The sequence below is a fragment of the Syngnathoides biaculeatus genome, chromosome 8 (assembly GCF_019802595.1).
Source record: "Syngnathoides biaculeatus isolate LvHL_M chromosome 8, ASM1980259v1, whole genome shotgun sequence".
Taxonomy (NCBI): Eukaryota; Metazoa; Chordata; class Actinopteri; order Syngnathiformes; family Syngnathidae; genus Syngnathoides; species Syngnathoides biaculeatus.
Window position 1 is genome coordinate 29349796 of NC_084647.1, and position 21977 is coordinate 29371772.

The 21977-nt window shown below is 46.1% G+C and overlaps 1 protein-coding gene across 2 annotated transcripts in view; it reads left to right on the forward strand.

Annotated features, from left to right (window-relative positions):
- LOC133504480 (aldehyde dehydrogenase, dimeric NADP-preferring-like) overlaps positions 1-21977 on the forward strand; it is a 107814-nt gene that overhangs the window by 26137 nt on the left and 59700 nt on the right. Inside the window, exon 4 of one of the 2 annotated variants that reach the window (XM_061826746.1) lies at positions 11181-11266. In XM_061826746.1, coding sequence (XP_061682730.1) covers positions 11181-11266 — 86 coding nt within the window. Of the gene's footprint in view, positions 1-11180; positions 11267-12128; positions 12296-21977 lie in introns of those variants that run through there. The other variant, XM_061826748.1, reaches the window with a different exon arrangement.

Below are 21977 nucleotides of genomic sequence, written 5' to 3' on the forward strand. Positions count from 1 at the left end.
ATGAAATGAACCATTTTGGAGAAGAGGTCCACCACTGAGAGAACAGTGGTGTGGCCCTGTAAAGCTGGTAGCCCGGTCAAGAAGTCCAGAGAAATGTGTGGTTACGGCCGTCCTGGAATGGACTGGGGTCGTAACTCCCCTGAGGGGCATTGCCAGGAGGGTTTATTTGCTGCGCAAACAGGACACACGTTGACATACTGGCCACCAGAAACGTTGCTCTATTACAGACTGTGTTTTGGCCATGCCCGGGTGACACTGTGTGATTGGTGGTGGCCCAGTCAATTAATCTTCTTCTTAGCGGGGGAACGACATATAGCCTGTCATCGGGGCAGCTTTCAGGACTGCAAGAGTCCTTTAGCGCATCTTTGACTTGAGTTTTTGAATTTTCACGTGAAGAGTGAGATGAAACAAGCTTCGGGGAGGATAGGCGTGGGGTCGGACTCAATTTTTTCCCCATCATGCACACGCGACAGCGAATCATGTTTCCCGTTCTTTGTCCCTGGCTGAAAGGTCATCACAAAGCAAAATCACGTAAAGAAGAGTTCCAACCTAGCTTTCCTGGCGTTAAGCCTTTTGATTGACCTAATACATTCAAAATTCTGTGGTCTGTTAATACAAAGAACGGGACCTGCGCTACCTCTAACCAATATCTCCATTCCAACATTGCTGTCTTGACTGCTAGAAGTTCGCAGTCTCCGATATCGTAATTTCGTTCTGCTGAAGTTTGTTTTTTAGATAAGAACGCAAAGGGGTGTAATCTTCCGTCCTTGGGACTCTCTGTGAGAGAATCCCCCCTATCCCAGGATGTGATGCATCAACCTTGAACGAAAAACTGCCTATCTGGATCGGGCAAGGTGAGGACCGAAGCTGAGGTAAAACTGGCCTTGAGCTTACGGAAGGCCGGCTGGCAGGCCAGGTTCCAAACGAAGGAACTGTTGGGTGAGGTTCATGCATGCTATGGGCCTGCAACCGTACTAAAGTTTCAGATGAATTTGAGGTAAAAGTTGGCGAACCCAATAAACCTCTGCACCTCCTTGCGGATAGTCAGAGTGGAACAAAGAAGAACGGCCTCGATCTTGCTGGTACTCATGCGTATCTCTCCCGCCACCAAGACAAAGCATAGGAATGACACGGAGGGTTGGTGGAACTCACACTTTTCATCCTTGACATACAGCTTGTGATGCAAAAATTATTGCAGTACCGCACGAACATGGTTGACATGGGATTTTTCATCCGGGGAAAAAAATCAGGATGTCGTCTAGGTACACAAAAACATATATGTTAAACAATTCGTGTAAAACATCATTGACAAAATTCGGAAATACAACTGGTGGATTTATAAGTACAAAAGGCATCACCAAATATTCATAATGCCATGTGGGCGTGTTGAAAGCCGTTTTCTACTCATCTCCCTCTCTTATAGTAGTACTCATTTCTCAAATCCAACTTGGTGAAAACCTTGGCCCCCTTCAGAGGTTCGAGGGCTATAGCAATGAGGAGGTGAGAGTACCTGTTCTTTATCGTGATGTCGTTCAGTCCTTGGTAATCGATGCAGGGCCGCAGGGTCTTGTCCTTCTTTTCCACCAAAAAGAAGCCTGCCCCGGCCGGTGACGACGAGGGCCAGATCAGTCCTGCAGCCAGCGACTCCTCCACATATCTTTCATGGCTTGATGCTCCGGACCTGAAAGAGATTATAGTCTCCCGCGAGGGGGCGAGGAGCCGGGCAACATGTCAATGGCGCAGTCATATGGCCAGTGAGGAGGAAGCGACTTGGCCTTACTCTTGGAAAGTACTTCCCTCCGGTCATGGTAACAGGAGGGGACTGAAGATAGGTCTGGCTCATCTCGCGGGGTTTGAGCAGGTTAATCCAACTGTGACATTTGTTAAATAGCAAACAATGAGGAGAGAAGGACACCAAATTCTGTTGCTCAAAGCTGGGAGGAGAACGAAGAAGAACTGCAATGTACAATTGTCAACCACACTCAAACAATTTTCCGCAAACCTTCTCTTTTTATTACATTTAGGAGATGCCTATGAACGTTTACAATCTAAAAGGGTGGGGGGAGCGCAAACTTGTTCGTGTGACTGTGTGCAATGTTGGTGGAAAATTACGATATGCATGTATAAATAAAAAAAAAAGTTCAGCAATCAGATGCAACAGGTCTTCAGCAATCTTGTCTCAAACAGTCCAACTGCAGTTCTTGTCGCCCTTTAAATCTTAACAAAATCCCATCATATTCATGTCCTTGAGCAAAGCAAATACTGTGCTTCATTGCAAGGCCAAGCAAATGCTTCATTGCAGCAAAGTATGATAAATCAATAATTCTCACAATCAGCCTCTTCCCTCTCTGCTTTCTGGGATGAGAGGCACGTACATGCGTACTTGACACCCCAGGACCTGATTTTTCCAGTCGACCAGTCAATATGGGGGTTATTTATTCTCAGCCAGGGACCACCCAAGATTATGTTATGGCCCAAGGTGTCAAAAACATGGAAGCTGATACACTCCAAATGTGAATACTGAATTGTCAGGGTGAGGGTCTGAGTGCGGTGGGTTATTTTGCCGAGGAAACTGCCATTTGCCGTGTAAGCATTATGGGGGCTCTGTACTACGAAGGTCCTTAGACCCATACTTTTGACCAGCTGAGAATTGAAAAGATTGGTGCCTGAACCTGAGGCCATGATTTTTTTTCATTTTTTTATTTTACCAAAAACATCTGTAACTTGAGTTAACAAACAAAACAAAAATGTAGAAATGCTTCAACAACTGTATCAAATGTCTTGGGGTGGGGGTGACTCTCCCCCTTTTCACAAAGAACGAACCTGAAGTCATTTGTTTCTGCCGTCTTTTAAGCACTTTTCTGAAGTGGCTCATCACAACATCATTAAAATTTTGCAGTGCTCTGCTACATTCAGTTTAATTGGGGTGATGAAGTTTGAATAAATTGTGAATTTCGTTCCATTTGGCACAGATGGCTTTGATGTCAGCACTTTGGACATGCTTCTTGCCTTCAGCCTCATTGGACGACATCTACGACTCGTATTCGGCTATCAGGTCTTTCTTAAAGTCGACATTTTTACGCAGAACTTTACTTTTTTCAGCACTGACAGCCTTACTACCTCCACTTGCCTTCTTTGGAGCCATGATTGGGGTTAAAAGTCCTCGATAAGAAGAAAAACAACAATCACTACCGGGACACGTCTGTATGCTGAGACTATATTAGACCGAATAACTAAAGTGCAGCCGTTGAGCCGCGCGTGTTATGTCATTTCCGTTTTTTTTTTAAAGTAAGCATTTTTCGTCATAAAAACATCACATTTTAAGTCAATCAGTTACATATATTTTTGCAAATAAGGACTTGCAATGGGAAAATACATGCTAAACTCATTGTTCATTTGTTGTCTCTGCGACGTCCAATTTCAGACAGAAAATTTAAACTTGTTTCCTTGCATTTGAAAATCAAATTCAATTTGCAGAATTCTGTATGATAAAATTCATCAAAAATTTCACAGAAAATGTCTTTGGGAAAATATTTATATCGCTTTTTCGCGAAAAACCGTTGGCCTATAAAGGTGAAGCAGAGACTTATGTGGGTATCTGCTGCACATGAGACGTGTGTCTTCTGGCAGGATAGCCAAAGAAGAAGACAAAAGCTGCCAGGTAACACAAGGTTTTTATATGTATGGGTCCATGGTAAAAGTGGCTGCCCCCCCCCGCAGGCTGGTCCTGGGCCAGGATGGTAAGTTTCCGCTTCTTATCGGGTGTCGTTCGCCTCCACGGCAACGCCTGGGAGAGGAGGATGGCACCAGCCGGTTTTCTGCGTACAAAGATCAAGGACAACCAGCGGCTCCACAACACATCCTTGTCTGATCAACAAATGGGCAACACTTTATCCGTTGATTAAATGTATAAGGTCATATTTAAGCAAATAATGAAAGTGCAATAAAAGTAAAATAGTCTTCATTCCCTCTCTTGATCTATGAAATAGATCACAAAAACAATCACAAAAAGCACAAAAGTAACCCTTCAAGAAATATGGAAAGCATAAAACTCTCTCTAATCGTCCAAGCATAACATTTAACAAGTGCATAGCCTCATGATTCACAACACTCATAAGCTTTAAACCTGCAGGACAGTACTAGACAACTCAAAAACAGCAGAACATTTAAATAAAAGTAATATCATGCAAAAAGTATCAGTAGAACAGAAGGGCAATGCAATCACGGGGCATGTCAACATCATGACAATCAGAAAACCCCAAACCACTCATCAACAGATACTGCTTTGTTTATAATACACCTCTTCTCTGTGATAAATATTTTCCGGGTGGGTTGTGCTAACAGCTGGCACTGATGTGGGTGTGGTTATGGGGTATTTCTGAGCAATTTCCCAGATAGAAAAACCAAGAACAACAACACCAATACTAAGAATGTCATAGATTCCTGCTCCCCCTCTCTTGGTCCGAAAAGCATAAGGACCATCTGTATGAATCATGGTTAATAGAACAACAACAAACAATAAAATAAAAGGGCAATTAGGAGTCTGTAGCAGGGCAAAGCATAGAATAATGAAACCTCTTAGTTCCTTTTCCCTCCAAGCAGACGGCTTTGGAGGTACCTCGTGTGGGCCATGCCAATGGGGTTCTGACCACTTACAAGAGAGTCGTTTAAGGTAGACAGATGACCATTCAGGAAGATCAAGTGTAGGAGGTGGTGATGAAAGAGAGTCCTGGATCTGTAAGGAGAAATTAGAAGCAAAAGAATGCAGTTGTGCCCAAAACAGTTTATGAGAAAACTTGGGAGACACAACGCAATCCTCCAGCGGTTGGAATGAGGAGGAAGGGCCAGGCATCAGATGACCTGTAAGAAGTTCATTAGGAGAGAAACCAGTAGGGCGAGACACAGTTTGTCTCACGGACTTTAGAGCAAGGGGAAGAGCCTGAACCCAATTCATGCCAGAAGTAGTACATATTTTATAAAGTTTTTCCTTCAACGTGCGATTTATAAGTTCAAGTAAGCCTTGACTGGCGGGGTGATAAACACAACCAAACTGAGTTAACCCTAACCACTTCTCTACAGTAGCTAGGTGTGTGGATGTGAAATGTGTACCATTGTATGAGCGGATGAGAAACTGCGTGTTGGAATCCAGTGGTTCACCAAAGGTTTAATTACCGACATGGCGTCTTCGTGAGCGCAGGGGTAGGCTTCAGGCCATCCGGAAAAGGTGTCAACAAAAACAAGAAGGTAGCGCTTACCTTGAACAGGAGTGATCATGTCTTTCGCGTCAGGCCAGGTGGGTGGGTCAAATGAACCTGACAACGGTCTAAGTGTGGGGCGAACTTTGTGTAGCTGGCAAATATTACAGTCACGACAGTGGCCACGACACAAGTCAGACATTTTAGGATGCCACCACATGCGAAATTTGGTTAGCATGGCTCTGGGGCCAATATGAGCCATAGAGTGAGTTTTGGTCAAAATATCATTTGTTCAGGAGAGGGGTTGTGCTGTATTTTAACCAATTCACTATGAGACGGAGCTTCGGGCCTGTCAGGAGAGGATTTGTCAAATAGTCATTTGAGTCAGTCATTTCATCATAGGTCCCAGCTGCCGGGCCTCGTGTCCTGGAGACAGAGCGAGTGAAATGTGGGGTACTGACTCTTCTTGCATTTTGAACCATGTCATTTGATCTGGTGTAAGAGAGGAGGATGCTGCTACACCCTGTCTTGCTGTATATGTATGTGTGGATCTAATGTCCCAAGCATCACCTTGTATGCATGCAAAGATTTCCATGTATACTAGATCATGGTTGAGGTCGTAATTTTGTGTGCAATGGTATGGATCTAGTGGAGCCAGGTAAGCCCTAAGAGTGTTTAACTAGGGCTTCCACAACAGAAATTGATGCATGGGACCAGGTTTGAGCGGTGTTTCTGGTTCAAGTTGGGCCCAATAAATGTCCACAGTTGGAGTTGGTTCACTCTCAGGTGTCATAAGTCATTGTCCAGAGTGGGAGACGGTGTCAGCTGCCGGCATTATAAACGAATGGTGGAAGGTCTGTCCAGCCAAGATTGTCGGTAGAGGTTGAGTCCTTTGCAGGGCCTGTTGAGTCCCTGAGAAGCCCATCAATTCCAGTGTGTTGTGACAATAAAGTGTCAGGGAGCGAGATGATTAGTGAGGAGTGTGTGGCCCCTGTGTCAATGAGAGTGTCCACATTCGCCCCGCAGCAGAGATGGGGATCATGGCACCAGCATTGCTGGACCCCTGGCTTCCTGGGCGCCCCTTGTGGTACTGTCCTACCTGCTGCTGTCCATTCTGCTGCCAGGGTGGGCTGCAAAGCTGTCATTTCTGCCTCTGCCTTCGCCCCCTCAGTTGTTGGACCACCCACCACGCGCTTGCATTCGAGCTTGAGGTGGAGGAGCTGTAAGACAGTCTTTAATCCAGTGATCGAGAGAACCACAACCAAAACACCCTTGATCACGTTGATGTTCCACTCTCCCCCGGCCCCTCCATGCCTTCCTGCGTATCCACCTATTACCCTAGAACCCACCTGCCTGTCTAGGTGATTGTGCCTGGCAAAAAATTATATCTGGTGTGGTTTTGGACCTTTACGTCTTGCCTGTGCTACTTCCAAGTTAAGAAGTTGTTTTTGGAGTTTAGTAATTTCATTATCCTCACCCTGTTGTTGGCTTGAATAAATTTTGAGGTGATGCACTAAGTATCGTCTAAATCTAGGCTCATCTCCGGACAGGAGTTGAGGGTCAGCTTTAAGAGTGGTCTGTACTGGTTCAGGGAGACCTGCTAGGATCACAGTCCTGAACATAGCCTCTTCATAACCAGACTGTCCAGGGTGACGTCCTGTCGATTTAGTCCAAAGTTTAGTAAACTTGGTCAAGTGCTCAAGTGGGTTGTTTAACATAGGGGAAATAAGAGGGTGCGGCTGTAACAGGAGTGGGGAACCTCTCTCTGATAGCTGCGGCCAGACGCTCAAAGTGTGCTCTCAATATGGTTCCATTGGGTGCGTTAAGCATACCTGCAGTTGTCTCGATTTCTCATTGTTCAATACTAGTGCATGATCTAGATGCTGCTTGTCTCCAGTCTCCCATGCAGAGTGTATACCCCTGTAAAGTTTACACAAAACTAGACAGCTATGCATTACCACCAGAAGAGAGATGAACCAAGCGAGCAAGACAATCAACATCTTTAAGATCAAACGACTTGTATATTGGACCTGCCAGAGCCTCTGTCATAGGCATCATTGTAAAGCAAAGGAAATTTATTTGTATAGCGCATTTCATACACGAGGTAACTTTACATGATTAAAGGCATTTGAAAACAAAGAGATAAAACGGGATGAAAACAATAAAAGTGACAAACAATATTTAAAAAAAACAATTAAAACCGCATACAGTGATATGATCAAAAAGTGGATACATTCTAAAAAGCCTGAGAAAAAAAGAGTTTTCAACCTTGTAGCGTTTTGTTTGCTTGTAATATAATATAATAATATAATATAATATCCATCCATTTTCTTTACTGCTTATCTTCATGAGGGTCGCGGGGAGTGCTGGAGCTAATCCCAGCTGTCAACGGGCAGGAGGCATGGTACACCCTGAAGTGGTTGCCAGCCAATCGCAGGGGACATAGAGACAGACAACAGTCGCACTCACAATCACACCTAGGGGCAACCTTGAGTGTCCAACTAATGTTGTGTGTTTTTGGGATGTGGGAGGAAACCCACGCATTATGTAATTTCTGGGTTTTTTGGGGTGGCGTTTAATTGACAATAACAAAGCACGTCGTGGGTGTGAGTTGCTTGCGCGTGGGAATTAACAACAAACCTGTCGTGGTTCAGCTGGTCTTACCGCACGCAATATGTTATTTCCGGATTTTTTCCACGGCGTGGGAATTCACAACAAAGCTGGTCGTGTTATTTTCAGTTTTTTTCAGCGCCGTTCGAGGACCGATTTTCGTTCTAAAACAGAAGCAAAAAAATCTCGAAATTTTCATTTTAAAACCGATGTGTTCGAAAATGGGCAAAACTGGCAAGGACCAGACTGCATGCGTGCCAATATATATTGACCATAATCACCAAAATGAGACGCAGATATCGGAGCAAATGCACACAGGATCAGAAACAGACACACCCATGACACATTCATGTTCAAAATCATATAAGTCCAATGTGACCAACAAGAAAAAAAAAAATGTTTTCAGTATATTTTTTATTGCCACGTCAAACAAATTACCAGTAGGTGCAGTAGATTGTCAAAAATAAAAGACCCAGCATTCATGAGAAACATATTCTTCAGCAACGTTCCCTCTTATTTTTTTGTCTGAGCAAACACACTAAGGCCGTGAGCGCCCCCTTTGACCACCGTGAGCAATGTCAGATGTATACACTGTGATCAGATCAGTGTCATCCACTGAAGTTACATGCCTTCAAAGATTCAGATGACAGCATTTACATTCCCATCAGAACATTTTTAAGAACAATCTTACGTGTTTTACAAACTTACAATGAAAATGTCAACAAACAAAAATACATTGATAACCGAACCAAGCCTACTATGGAGTATCTATTTGAATTCCAAATTTCCTTCCAACTTTGTTTTATTTATTTTTTTTAACCCACAATTATATCCGTCTCTGTTTTTCTTGGTGTAAAACTGAATTATTGCTGCCAGAATATCTTTAGCAATGCATGTTGAAAGCTGACTGATGCTACCAAACAGTTTTATGTTTAATGTTATGAGGTCTCCTATTTTTAAAATAGAGAATTGGCTTTTTGTGCACTGTATTGTCTCTGTTTTCATCCTTGATCAGGCTGCGCCAAGATTAAATTTTAACATTATACACCATCTCATGCTGCACTTTCCACTTTGGCTTCAGACCACACTTTTTACTCAAAAAAGAGAAAATGTCGTCCAGTTTCACCACTTTTTCATCTATTATTCGCATACCCTGGTGTTTGTATTTATGTAGGCCTTTCATTATTATTATTATTCAGTGTAAGGTGGAAGAGTTGGCAGAAGGTGTCTGGTGTTCTATGCAACAGAAGAGTCTCCGCTAGGATGAAGGGCAAAGTTTATAAAACAGTGGTGAGGCCGCCCATGATGTATGGATTAGAGATGGTGGCACTGAAGAAACAACAGGAAGCAGAACTGGAGGTAGCAGAAATGAAGATCCCGAGATTCTTGCTTGGAGTGAACAGGTTGGATAGGATTAGAAACGAGCTCATTAGAGGGACAGCCAAAGTTGGATGTTTTGGAGACAAGGTTCAAGAGAGTAGACTTTGATGGTTTGGACTTGTTCAGAGACGGGAGAGTGACTATATTGGTAGAAGGGTGCTGAGGATGGAGCTGCCAGGCAAAAAAGCGAGAGGAAGACCAAAGAAAAGGCTGATGGATGTTGTGAGGGAGGACATGAGGACAGTGGGTATTAGAGAAGAAGATGCACGAGATAGGCTTAGATGGAAAAAATTACACGTTCACATACTCCAAAATTCATTAAAGTGCCATTGTCATGAAATGCATGATTTTTAGTATGTTATTAATGAAAAAACGGCAGCTGACATGCGTTTTTTTCACCACAAAACAAAAAGATTTTGACGTATACAGTTTTTTGTTACTCCCACCATGAAAATCCTCTCAAGGGATATGTTTTCGAAAAGAAGCAGATAGTGATGTATATGGCAGATTCGGCCTCAAGTGGACTCGTTGTTTCTATTAGTTTTACCTCGGGGAAGGCAGCTCATTGCTCCTTTGTGTAGACAAAATGCCGGCTCATTGCATTGCTGGATATTGCTTGAAGACTCGGGAGGATAGACCCTTAAGGCAACATGATCTATTCAAGTATTTTGACATATGCAAACCGATCCATGACCCCTGGTATGCGATAAACAACAACACCACCACCACTACAGTATAGACACATTAGAAAAAATGTTCACTTCACTTCGTACTGTGGCTTGAATTTAGAGATTGGTGGTCGTCTCACAAACTGTCTACGGCCCCTGGACCCAAAAAGAACAATGTTACTCTCACCAGACCAGAAAATGTTCCTCCATTTCTCTTTAGGGCAGTTTATGTGTTCTTTGGCAAACTGTAGCCTTTTCTGTTCATGGCTTTTTTTTTTTTTTTTAAACAGAGGGATTCTTGTAAATAGATTACTTTCACACAGACGTCCTCTCACTGTCACAGTACTAACAGGTAACTCAATACTGTCTTTAATCATCCTGGAGCTGATCATTCTCTGAACCTCTGGTTATTCTGCAACCCATTTTGATGGTTGTCTTCCATTTTCTGCCACGGGTCTTGGGTTTTGCGCTTCATTTTAAGGGCATTTAGATCATTTTAGCTCAACAGCCTATAATTTTTTTTTACCTCTTTATAAGGTTTCCCCTCTCCAATCATACCTTTAATCAAAGTATGCTGGTCTTCGGAAAACAATGTGTTGAACAACCCATTTCCCCCAGGCTTTCAAAGAGAAATGCATGTTCAACAGGTCCTTAAATAGGGGCCACTTGATTCACACCTGCTGTTCACAAAATTGATGACTTCACTGATTAAATGCTACACTATTTTGTTGAACACACCCCTTTCAACAAATTTCCCAATTGCACAGCCTTAAGAGTGTGTATTGAATCCTGGTTTTGATGGTTTTCTGATAATCTACTGCACCTACTGGTATATTGTTTGACATATAGCAATAGAAAACACTGAAAATGTGGATTAATCTGGTTTGTCACATTGGACTCCTATCATTTTGAACGCTACTGTTGTGTCCCCTATTGGTGACAAAGACATCTTCCTTTAGATTTTAATGTACTGTTGTTGGAATCCATCCTTTTTTCATATGAGGAAAGGTATTGGAACATGTGCTGTATTTTGTTGCCCAGGGTGTCCAATTAAATTCACTATTCAAACAATGAGAAATGCTGAGTATATAGGCTCTGTTTTGGATATAGGTCATACCTCTGAAGACTACATTTATAGTAGTTAGCTCTGTTACTGTAAATAAACAGGGAAATGTCCATGGGTGAAAAACAAGCAGTTGTGAAATTGAGAGAAGACATTAAGCTCCATTTGCCTTTCTCGTTATCAAATCGCATATTCCCAGTTCTTTGCTCTTCATCACCTTGGGATATCATTGTATGAACTGAATACTATGTTGTCATCTCACAGGTAACGGAGCTGTGGTGAAGCCCTCAGAGATTAGTGGTTACTCATCTCTCCTCCTCGAAACACTGCTGCCTCTCTATCTGGATAAGGTCTGATCACCCACTGATTGTTTTTTCTGAGAATGTGTAAGAGCTTGACAAAAAAAAAGGACTGAAACCTTTGCATAAATACAGTGCAGGGAGTAACGATAGTGCCAAACATTAAAATTTGATAGGCATCTTAAAGTGCCACTGACACAAAAATCAAATCTTAAAATAGGTACTGTTATCAAAATGACAAATCACATCACTTTGGTGATAATAACAGTTGTGAAAAGTGAGCTGGGAGCAGTTCATAAGAGCAGAAAGTTGCATCAGTCTGACTCAATACAACGTGCATCACAGTGGCGCCCAAATTTGTCTGTGACGCCATGTGCAGACATCACACTGGAGCACTTGCCATTAAAAACACGCTGTACCAAATGCAATGGCAATTGAACGTGAGCAATTTTCTGATTTTTCTGATGCCCCTTCAGAGACATAAGCTCTGTTTGAGGAACAAAACACCTCAGAAGCGAGTGAAGCGACTAGGGCCATTTTACCATATCGTTTTGAGCCATATTCAGACGGTATGCATCCACTGACACCAGACTCCCCTAAAGACACACAAGAGTGGGCAGACAAGGATGACGAGGGACCCAATGAAATATTCTAAATGACTGGCACATAAATGTTCCGATTTCCTAACCCTTTTACACGTCTTGTGTATGTAGCGTACTCAGGAGGACCCATGCCAGGGTGACGATCTGAGTGCTCCCAGTGCTAAAAGGTCTTCAGGTTAATGCGCATTGGATTTTTTAATTTTTCTACCTTTTCTACGTCCATGCCAGTCTGAAACTTCCCCATCCATGCTTCTTCCGCATGTTCATTTTCGCTCCGCTTCCGCATGTTCATTTTCACTCCGCTTGCATTTCGCTATGGAAGTCACACAAAGCCGAGCACAGCGAATGAAAGAATACAGAAACAAATGTGAACGTATTGTTTGTTATTTATCAACTGGAAAGCACGTTCCCGCATTGAACAAGAATCAACAAAGGACTGTTCGGGCTCTGTCTTTAAGGCACATTTGGGATAGTGAAAGTAAGTATCATATCACCACCTTTGTGAGACGTCCATAGCGAAATGCACACGGAGCGAAAATGAACACGCGGAAGCGGAGCGAAAATGAACACATGGAAGAAGCATGGATGGGGAAGTTTCAGACTGGCATGGATGGAGAAAAAGTAGAAAAATTAGAAAAATTCTGCGTGCATGCGCATTAATCCCAAAGGGACTTTTCAGTACAGGGGAGCACTCAAACCGTCACACCGAGCGAAGTAAATATCATGGATGTTATCAACATTAATCGAGAGCTATGTGTTATGTGTGTCTATATTATTATTTTAGTTATTCATTCTTTTTTCTTCTCTTTATTGTCCTTTCTTGTGAACTTTATTTCTTATGTCAGGGGTGCCCAGATGTGGCCGGTGGGGGGAGAACTCATTTCTCTTCCTCTGTCCCTGGTGCAATCGCATGTGCCCGTCCGCCTCCCTGACCGACCCACCTGAGTGTCGGGGGAAACGGCGGCCCACACCACTGCTAACGGTGGCCCGTGCACATCGATACATTTAGCACCTCTGACTTACGTACTTTATTAAGTTATGACGCAGATCTTTTGCTAGTTTCTGAGAGAAGGACTCCATTACGTCGTCGGACGTGGATGTCTGGAATGTTTGGTAGAATGGCGGTCGACATAGCTTTTTTACTACCACTGAGGCTTTTTGACCAATACACAAGTACACGGATGCCACACTGTTTTCTGCCTTTTGTCTTTTAGACATAGCCGGAAAATTCGCCAACATTGAACATTCGCTGGAAGTAACATTCGCCTATTTGGAACATTAATTAGACTTTGGTAACTATAAGTCGTTTGGCTGGTTAGTTTGTGTTACACGCTACTAAACTGTCTTCATACTTCTATTTTCTGTGAGTTTATTATTGTTTAGTGTTGTATTGTATTGTGTGTGATTAAATTGTCTTAAACGCAATACAACTCCTTTGTTCTATTTTTTCTGGTTTGACCAAGGAGATTTATTCTAAATGTACACGTATCATATGCGATAAACTGTGAGACACATTAATCACCCCCCAATTGTTTTATTTTTTACTACCTCTATACACACTTCTCATTTGCAACTCACCAAGCTCTCGTCCTTTGCACCTGTGCAATCCATTTTTCACGACGAATCGGGTCTTTTGGAAATCTGTGAAGAGTGAATCCATCCTCCCTAGTATTCGAGCAAAATCCAGCAGCACAACAAGCTGGCATTTTGGCTAAAACTCCGAAAAAAAAGCAAATTTCACACCTGTACAAGAGGTAAATACACTCGACTCTGCAGCTGAAGTTGTCTGCATAACACATGACTTCCAGCTTCTACATCAACCCCAGACAGTCCACAGATTTTTCATGCCGTGAGAGGAAAAAATCGAGATACGGCAACATTCTGACATGTGAACAAACGGATATTTCCATTCTGGCTGATTTTTTTTTTTTGGTAAACAACATACTAATTTTCATGTTTTTGGTGTTAGTGGCACTTTTAGTACACCAAAAAACCACAAGTACCAGAAACAATAATAAGGAAACAAAGAAAAAAACCCAACAACAAATAAATATGACTTATAAGCGGCCAATCAAAAGGTGAGATAAATGACAACAAAATGAAAATGAATCAGGAGAAATGAAGGTCAGGAGGTAATGAGTTCCAAATGTGGGGTGCAGAGTTACTGAAGACTCTGTCTTGCATAGTGGACAAAAAAAATGTGGGGGGGAAGTAGTTGGAGGAAGGAAGAGGATCTGAGCAGATGAAAACTACAGTATTTCTCAACAGGGTAATGGATATCCTGTCAGATCAGGATCTTCTTTCTTCTTTTCCTTCCGGCTTGACCTGTTTAGGGTCGCCACAGTGTGTCATCTTTTTCCATGTAAGCCACTGGATTGTTGACCCTAAGTATTTGAAGTCGTTCATCCTCGCTATCTCCTCTCCCTGTAGCCTCACCATAGTCCCCCTCCACGCATCTCATTCATGCACATATATTCTGTTTTAGTTCGGCTAATCTTCATTTCTCTCCCTTCCAGTGCATGCCGCCATCTTTCTAATTGCTCTTCCACCTACTCCCTGCTTCACTACAGATCACAATGTCATCTGCAAACAAAATGGTCCAAGGGGATTACAGTCTAACTTCATCTGTCAGGCTTTCCATTACCACAGCAGTCAGAAGGAGCTCAGAGCTGATCCCTGATGCAGTCCCACCTCCACCTTTAATTATTCTGTCCCACCTACGGCACACCTCACCACTGTTCTGCTACCCTCATACATGTCCTGTACTATTCTGACATATTTCTCCACCACATCAGACTTATGGACTACAGTTCCTCTCTTGGTACTATGTCATGGGGTTTTTCTAGATCCACAGGACACAATGTAGCTCCTTCTAACCTTTTCTGTACTTTTCCACCAGCATCCTCAAGGTAAATAATGCATCTGTGGTACTCTTTCTCAGCATGAAACTATACTGTTGCATGCAGAGACTTATTTCTGTCCTGAGGTTAGCCTCCACAACTCTTTCCCATGACAAAATTGTGTGGGTCATCAACTTTATTCCTCTATACAGTGAAGAAAATAAGTATTTCAATACCCTGCTAAATTGGAAGTTCTCCTACTTAGAAATCATGGAGGGGTCTAAAATTTCATGTTCACTGAGAAATAGATAATCTAAAAAGAAAAATCTAGAAATCACAATGTATGATTTTTCATAGATTTATATGTGATACAGCTGCAAATAAATGTTTGAACACCTGAAAAAAACAATGTTAATATTTGGTACAGTCGCCCTTGTTTGCAGTTACAGAGGTCAAACGTTTCCTATAGTTCACCAGTTTTGCACACACTGCAGGAGGGATTTTGACCCACTTCTGCACACAGATCTTCTCTAGATCAGAGAGGTTTCTGGGATGTTGCTGAGAAACAGCCATGACCCCTCTGTATCATCCAAATGGTCATTGGCAAACTTAAGACAGGCCTTGACATGCGCTGGTTTAAGTCGAGGAACCTTCTGTGCCATGGATGATTTGAAACCATGACATCTTAGTATATTACCAAAAGTCACCTTGGAAACCTGGTCCCAGCTCTTTCCAGGTCATTGACCAAGTCCTGTTGTGTAGTCCTGGGCTGATTCCTCACCTTTCTGATATGGGCTGTTGGGCCCCTGTATGTTTGCCATCAAATTTTGGTTCACATTTTCCGCAGTAAGTCAGACTTGTTTCCGGTGAGAGTTGGACTGGCCTTTGTCACCAATTCTGTTCATAATGTTTACTGACAGACTTTCTAGGCGCAGCTGAGGTGTAGACTGGGTCCTGTTTGGTGGCCTCAGTATTGCATCTTTGCGTTTTGCAGATAATGTGCTGAAGGCTTCTTCATGACCGTCAACACTGACTTGAGTGGTTCTCAACCGATTGTGAAGAGGCTGTGATGAGAATCTGCATCTCTAAATCTCAGACCATGGCCAGATCGTAAAAGGGTGGCCACCATCTCCAGGGGATAAGACCCTTCCCCAAGTGGAGGTGTTCAAGTATCTTGGGGTCTTGTGCACGAGTGAGGGAAGAATAGAGCAGGAGATCAACAGACAGATCAGTGCAGCATCTGCAGCAATGCGGACTTTTTGTCGGTCCGTTGTGGTAAAGAGGGAGCTAAGTTGAAAGGCAAAGCTCTCAATTTACCAGTATATCTACATTCCTACCCTCACCTATTTTCACGAGCTCTGCGTCATGACCACAAAAAAAACATGATCCTGGATACAAGTGACCTAAATAACTTTCCTCTGTAGGGTGTCAGGGCTCTCCCTTGGAGATAGGGTGAGAAGCTTGCTCATCCAATAGAGGCTCAGTCAACCCACTGTTCCTCCTCATTGAGAGGAGCTAAATGAGGCCCCTGTGGCATCTGATTCAGATGGCTCACAGAGCCGAATCAGCTTTATTTGGTCAAGTGTGTAATAAAACACCCAAGGATTTTTTTCTCCGGCAGACAGTGCTGCCCTGGTACGACATACAGAGTAAAGAACAACAACTTAGCAAGAACAAAGAAGAAGAGACATTTATAGGAACTATAAATAGAACTATATAGTCGTGCAAGATGTAAAATCTTCTTTGTTAAGAACAGGTACGAGACAGGTATGTCAATGTCCCACATTGTGTAAAATATGTACAGAGTCCCTTTACCTGTTCATGGTTCCCGTAATAGACCAGTGCAATGAGAGTGCAATGACGGTGTAATGACAGTTGTGCAAAGAGAGCAGATTAAAGTGATGAATTGTGCGATAGTCTACAAAATAATTTCCCATTTCTGTGAGACCAGTAGAATGTGAGTGTCCCAACAATGGCACAGGGCAAAAAAATAGTAAATTTGCTGACTAAGAACTGTCACGGACGAGACTCGGGGGTGGACCCAAATGCACGACTCAGGTGAGAGGTAAGCAGTGCGGAATAAGCCTTTATTCGTTCCAATGTCGGTTACCAGGGAGTCAGTCCAAACAAGCAGCAAGATCAGTAACGGCAGGCTTACGGGGTAGGTCGGGAGACAGGCGTTGGTCGGTACACGGGAGGTAGACGTCAGGAGTACGGTAGTGCAGGAACGAGGCATGAGAGGCAACGATCTAGCAGGGTCTCTGTCGTCCCCCTGGTCCTATATGTACTGGGTCTAATCGGAGGTCATGAGGCGCAGGTGTGACCCTTCCGATTAGACGGCCACGCCCAGCCCTGGCTGGAATCCAGGATCATGACAGTACCTCCCCCCTCAACGGACGGCTCTGGACGGCCCAGGCGCATCAGGGTGAGCCGCGTGAAAGTCCCTGATGAGGGAGCGGTCCACGACGAAGCGGGAGGGGATCCAAGAGCGCTCCTCCGGGCCATATCCCTCCCAGTCCACCAGGTACTGGACACCCCTCCCTCTGCGGCGGGAAGACAGCAACCGGCGCACGGTGTACACCAACCCACCGTCGACCATGCGGGGGGGTGCGGGGGGGGGGACTTGAGCGGAGGAGCCAGCGACGGCGTGCGATTCGGGCGAAGTCTGCTGATGTGGAACGTAGGGTGCACCCTCATCGACCTGGGCAGTTTCAACGAGACGGCGACCGGGTTAATAACCTTGGAAACAGGGAACGGGCCAACGAACCTGGGAGCAAATTTGCGGGATTCCGTCCGCAGCGGGAGATCTTTGGTGGAGAGCCACACTCACTGTCCCACTCTGAGCTCTGGTGCGGCCCTCCTCTTGCGGTCTGCTGCGGCCTTGTAGGCGCTGCTCATGCGCAGCAGTGTCCTCCAAGCTGCTTCCCAGGTCCGTTTGCAGCGTCGCACCACGGCCAGGGCCGACGGAACTGTGGATTCTGTGACCAGTGGAGGAAACAGGGACGGAGGATACCCATGCACGACGTGGAGCGGAGCCATACCTGTTGAAGCGGAAGGTAGCGAATTGTGGGCATACTCCACCCACTTGATGTGCTGGCTCCACGTGCTCTGGTCCCTGGATACCAGACATCGAAGACCGGTCTCTAATTCCTGGTTAATCCTCTCAGTCTGGCCATTAGACTCTGGGTGATGACCCGATGTCTGACTTGCTGAAGCGCCGATGAGGTTGCAGAACTCCTTCCAGAAACGGGCGCTGAATTGCGGACCCCTGTCCGAAACGATGTCCTGGGGTAGACCGTGGTAACGGACGACCTCGTCTAATACCAACTGGGCTGTCTGCTTGGCCGACGGGATCTTCGGGAGCGGCACGAAGTGGACCATCTTGGAGAAACGGTCCACTATGGACAGCACCACTGTGTTCCCTTGTGAAGGCGGCAGGCCGGTAACGAAGTCCATCGCGACGTGTGCCCATGGACGAAAGGGGATGGACAGGGGTTGCAACTCACCAACGGGCCGTAGGCGGGAAGTTTTATTGGCAGCACACACCGGGCAGGCGTTGACGAACTCCCTTACATCCTTGCTGAGGTTAGGCCACCAGAACCTTTGTTCGACCACTGACCGTGTCTTCGCCATACCCGGGTGGCAGACCGTCTTGTTGGTATGGGCCCAGTTGATGACGTCTCCCTGCAGAGATGGGATGACGAACAGACGGCCCGACGGACAATCCGCGGGTGGCAGTGTCTCTTCCAGGGCCTCCTTCACCCGCGACTCGATCGACCAGGTGAACCCGGACACGAAGCACCCCGCTGGCAGGATAGTAGCGGCGTCCGAATCAGTGCGCTCTTCCTCGTGGATCCGCGAGAGTGCATCCGGCTTGCCGTTTTTGGAGCCTGGGCGGTAAAACACCTTAAAGTGGAAGCGGGTGAAAAATAGAGCCCACCTGGCCTGACGGGTGTTCAACCTCTTCGCGGACTTCAGGTATTCAAGGTTCTTATGGTCCGTGAAGACAACGAACGGTAGTTGCGAGCCCTCCAGCCAGTGCCGCCACTCCTCCAACGCGCTCTTGACCGCCAGCAGTTCCTTATCTCCCACGTCGTAGTTCCTCTCTGCCGGGGTCAACTTTCTAGACAGGAACGCGCACGGGTGAATCCTTCCATCCCTGGGACTCCTCTGCGACAAGACTGCTACGATTCCTGAATTCGATGCATCCACCTCCACCACAAACTGGTTATCGGGATCCGGAATAATGAGAACGGGCGCAGTAGTGAAACTTGCCTTGAGCCTGCTGAAGGCCTCCTGGCAGGTCCCGGACCAGTCGAAGGTGGTATTTGGCGAAGTGAGCGAATGCAGAGGAGCGGCCACGGAACTGAAGTTCCTTATGAATTTCCTATAGAAATTGGCAAATCCCAAGAACCTCTGCACGTCCCTCCTGTTGGTGGGGGTAGGCCACCGCAGCACCGCGTCGACCTTCCCGGGATCCATCCGTATCTCTCCCTTAGCCAGGACGAAGCCCAGGAAGGACACGGATGCCTGATGGAACTCACACTTATCCATATTCACATATAATTGGTGCTGCTGCAGACGCCGGAGCACCTCTCGGACTTGTTGAATGTGAGAGGCTAGGTCTGCGGAAAAGATGAGAATGTCATCCAGGTAGGTCATGATAGCAGGAGAGCACTGCGGTCAGGTCCAGGGCGGTACCAGGTTCTGTTAGCCGAACCGGCGCAACTTGAATACCCCTGTCTCTCCAGACAGCGAAACAACGACTGAGACAGTCCTCACCCCAAGTCTTGATCTGACCCGTGGTCCAATCTATGTGCGGATTATGTTCTTTGAGCCACGGACTGCCCAAGATGATGTCCCTACTACGTGCGTCGAAGACATGAAAGCTAATTCGCTCCGAGTGAGCATCCGGAAAGCTCATACGTAGCGTCTGAGTACGATGTGTAACCCGACAAAGGAACTTGCCGTTGGCGGCATAGGCGTGACGAAACCGTTGCATGGGGAAGGTTGCCGCCCCCAGCTCCTCGACTACGCAGGGATTTATCAGGTTTGCTTCTGACCCAGAATCTATGAAAGCCGTCACAGAGCATGAACGGGAGTCCGTTCCCAAGGTGAGGTGAAGAAGGGACCTCCCTGACGCCGTCACGGTGTACCGCACACTCACCGGAGTAGCGATCCTGATGTCAGAATGCCCTGGTCGAGTCGGGCAACGGGCGATCAAGTGTCCCAAACGCCCGCAGTAAAAACAGCGTCCCTCTCGTCGCCGACGTAAACGCTCCTCCGCTGAGCTGCCAAGCCCCTCCACTTGCATGGCTTCCGGTGAAGCTGACAACACGGGTGGCCGGGAAGCGGAAACAACCGGACTGCGACTCTCCCTCTCCTCCTCCCTCAGGCCCTCCATCTGTCTCTGCACGGTGAGGCGCTGGTCCACCTTGAGGGCCAATGCGATGAGGGAGTTAAGCGAAGGCGGAAGATCCATGGCCACGAGGTGACCACGGATCTGTGGGGACAGTCCCTCGTAAAAGCCGCATACTGGAACACCTGGGTGAGCGCGCAGACGAAGCTCGCCCATGAGCGGCAGGTCTCCGAGTTACGGCTCCACTTGGCGGTGGCCCATGCCTCCGCCCTCCCTGTCATGTGGGAAATGACGAAGGCGATCCGGGAGCGGTCCGTGGGAAAAGCGGAAGCTTGCAGCTCAAAGTGGAGATCGCACTGCGCCAGGAAGGCCTTGACGTTACCGGAGTCGCCTGAGAACCGCTCTGGTCGAGAGAGCGGAGTGATGGTGGCACGGGGAGGCACGGGAGCGGCTGGGTGCAGAGCTCCTGGATCTGGTGAGTCATACCCTGGAGAGCAGCCTCTTGCTCACCCAGGCGTTTGCCCTGCACTTGCAGCGCACGGCGAATGGCTTCAGAGTCGGCTGGGTCCATGTTCTTGGCTAGATCGTTCTGTCACGGACGAGACTCGGGGGTGGACCCAAATGCACGACTCAGGTGAGAGGTAAGCAGTGCGGAATAAGCCTTTATTCATTCCAATGTCGGTTACCAGGGAGTCAGTCCAAACAAGCAGCAAGATCAGTAACGGCAGGCTTACGGGGTAGGTCGGGAGACAGGCGTTGGTCGGTACACGGGAGGTAGACGTCAGGAGTACGGTAGTGCGGGAACGAGGCATGAGAGGCAACGATCTAGCAGGGTCTCTGTCGTCCCCCGGGTCCTATATGTACTGGGTCTAATCGGAGGTCATGAGGCGCAGGTGTGACCCTTCCGATTAGACGGCCACGCCCAGCCCTGGCTGGAATCCAGGATCATGACAAGAACATAATGACTTAATTGCCAGAGGGGAAAAACTGTTTGAATGCCTATTAATTTTGACTTGCATTGATGTGTAGCGCTTTCCTGACGGAAGGAGCTTTAAGAGCTGGTGGCCAGGATGTGAAGGATCTGAAAGGATCTTATTTGCTCTGGACCTATTACGCATTTCGTGTAAGTCCTCAATAGTGGGTAGAGTGTTGCAGATAATCCATTCACCTGTTTTGATTGTTCGTTGCAGTCGGAGTTTGTCCTTTTTGTGGCGGCCCCAAACCAGACTGTGATGGAGGTACACAGTACTGATTGGATGACCGCTGTGAAGAACTGTCTCAGTAGCTTTCATGGCAGGCCGTGGTTCCTCAGAAGCCGCAAGACGTAAATCCTTTGCTGGGCTTTTTTGAGGATGGAGTTGATGTTCGTCTCCCACCTCAGTTCCTTTGAGACTGTAATTCCCAAGAACTTGAAGCTCTCGACAGTTGCCACAAGACAGCTGGACAGCATCAGGGGCAGCTTTGGTGAAGGTTGTGTTCTAAAGTCCACAATCATCTCTACAGTCGTGAGAATGTTCAACGCCAGGCTGTGTTGACCACACCAAGCCTCCAGTCTCGCCACTTTTTGTCGATATGCAGACTCGTTGCCGTCTTTGATGAGGCCGATGACCGTGGTGTTATCTGCAAACTTCAGGAGTTTGACAGTCAGCTAGCCTGCTCTTGTTTTCAACCGGGGGTGAACGTCACTTGTAGTGAGTGAGGGACTGTAGACCATGCCAAACTGATTTGGAGTCATTAGCGCCGAGATGTTTTTCCAGTTTAACTGCATAGTCTGTCTTTGCAATGTTCATTTCTTTCGTCGGCTGGTTTCTAGTGCTATTGTAGAGGGGCCTGCCCCCACTATGATATGCAAGCTCTTGAGCCTGGCAGAGTCACCTAAGTCTGGCTGAAAACCAGTTTGTTGTGCACTGAACGTGCTAAAGAATTTTGTTGGAACACACACCTCCTCACAGAAACTGACA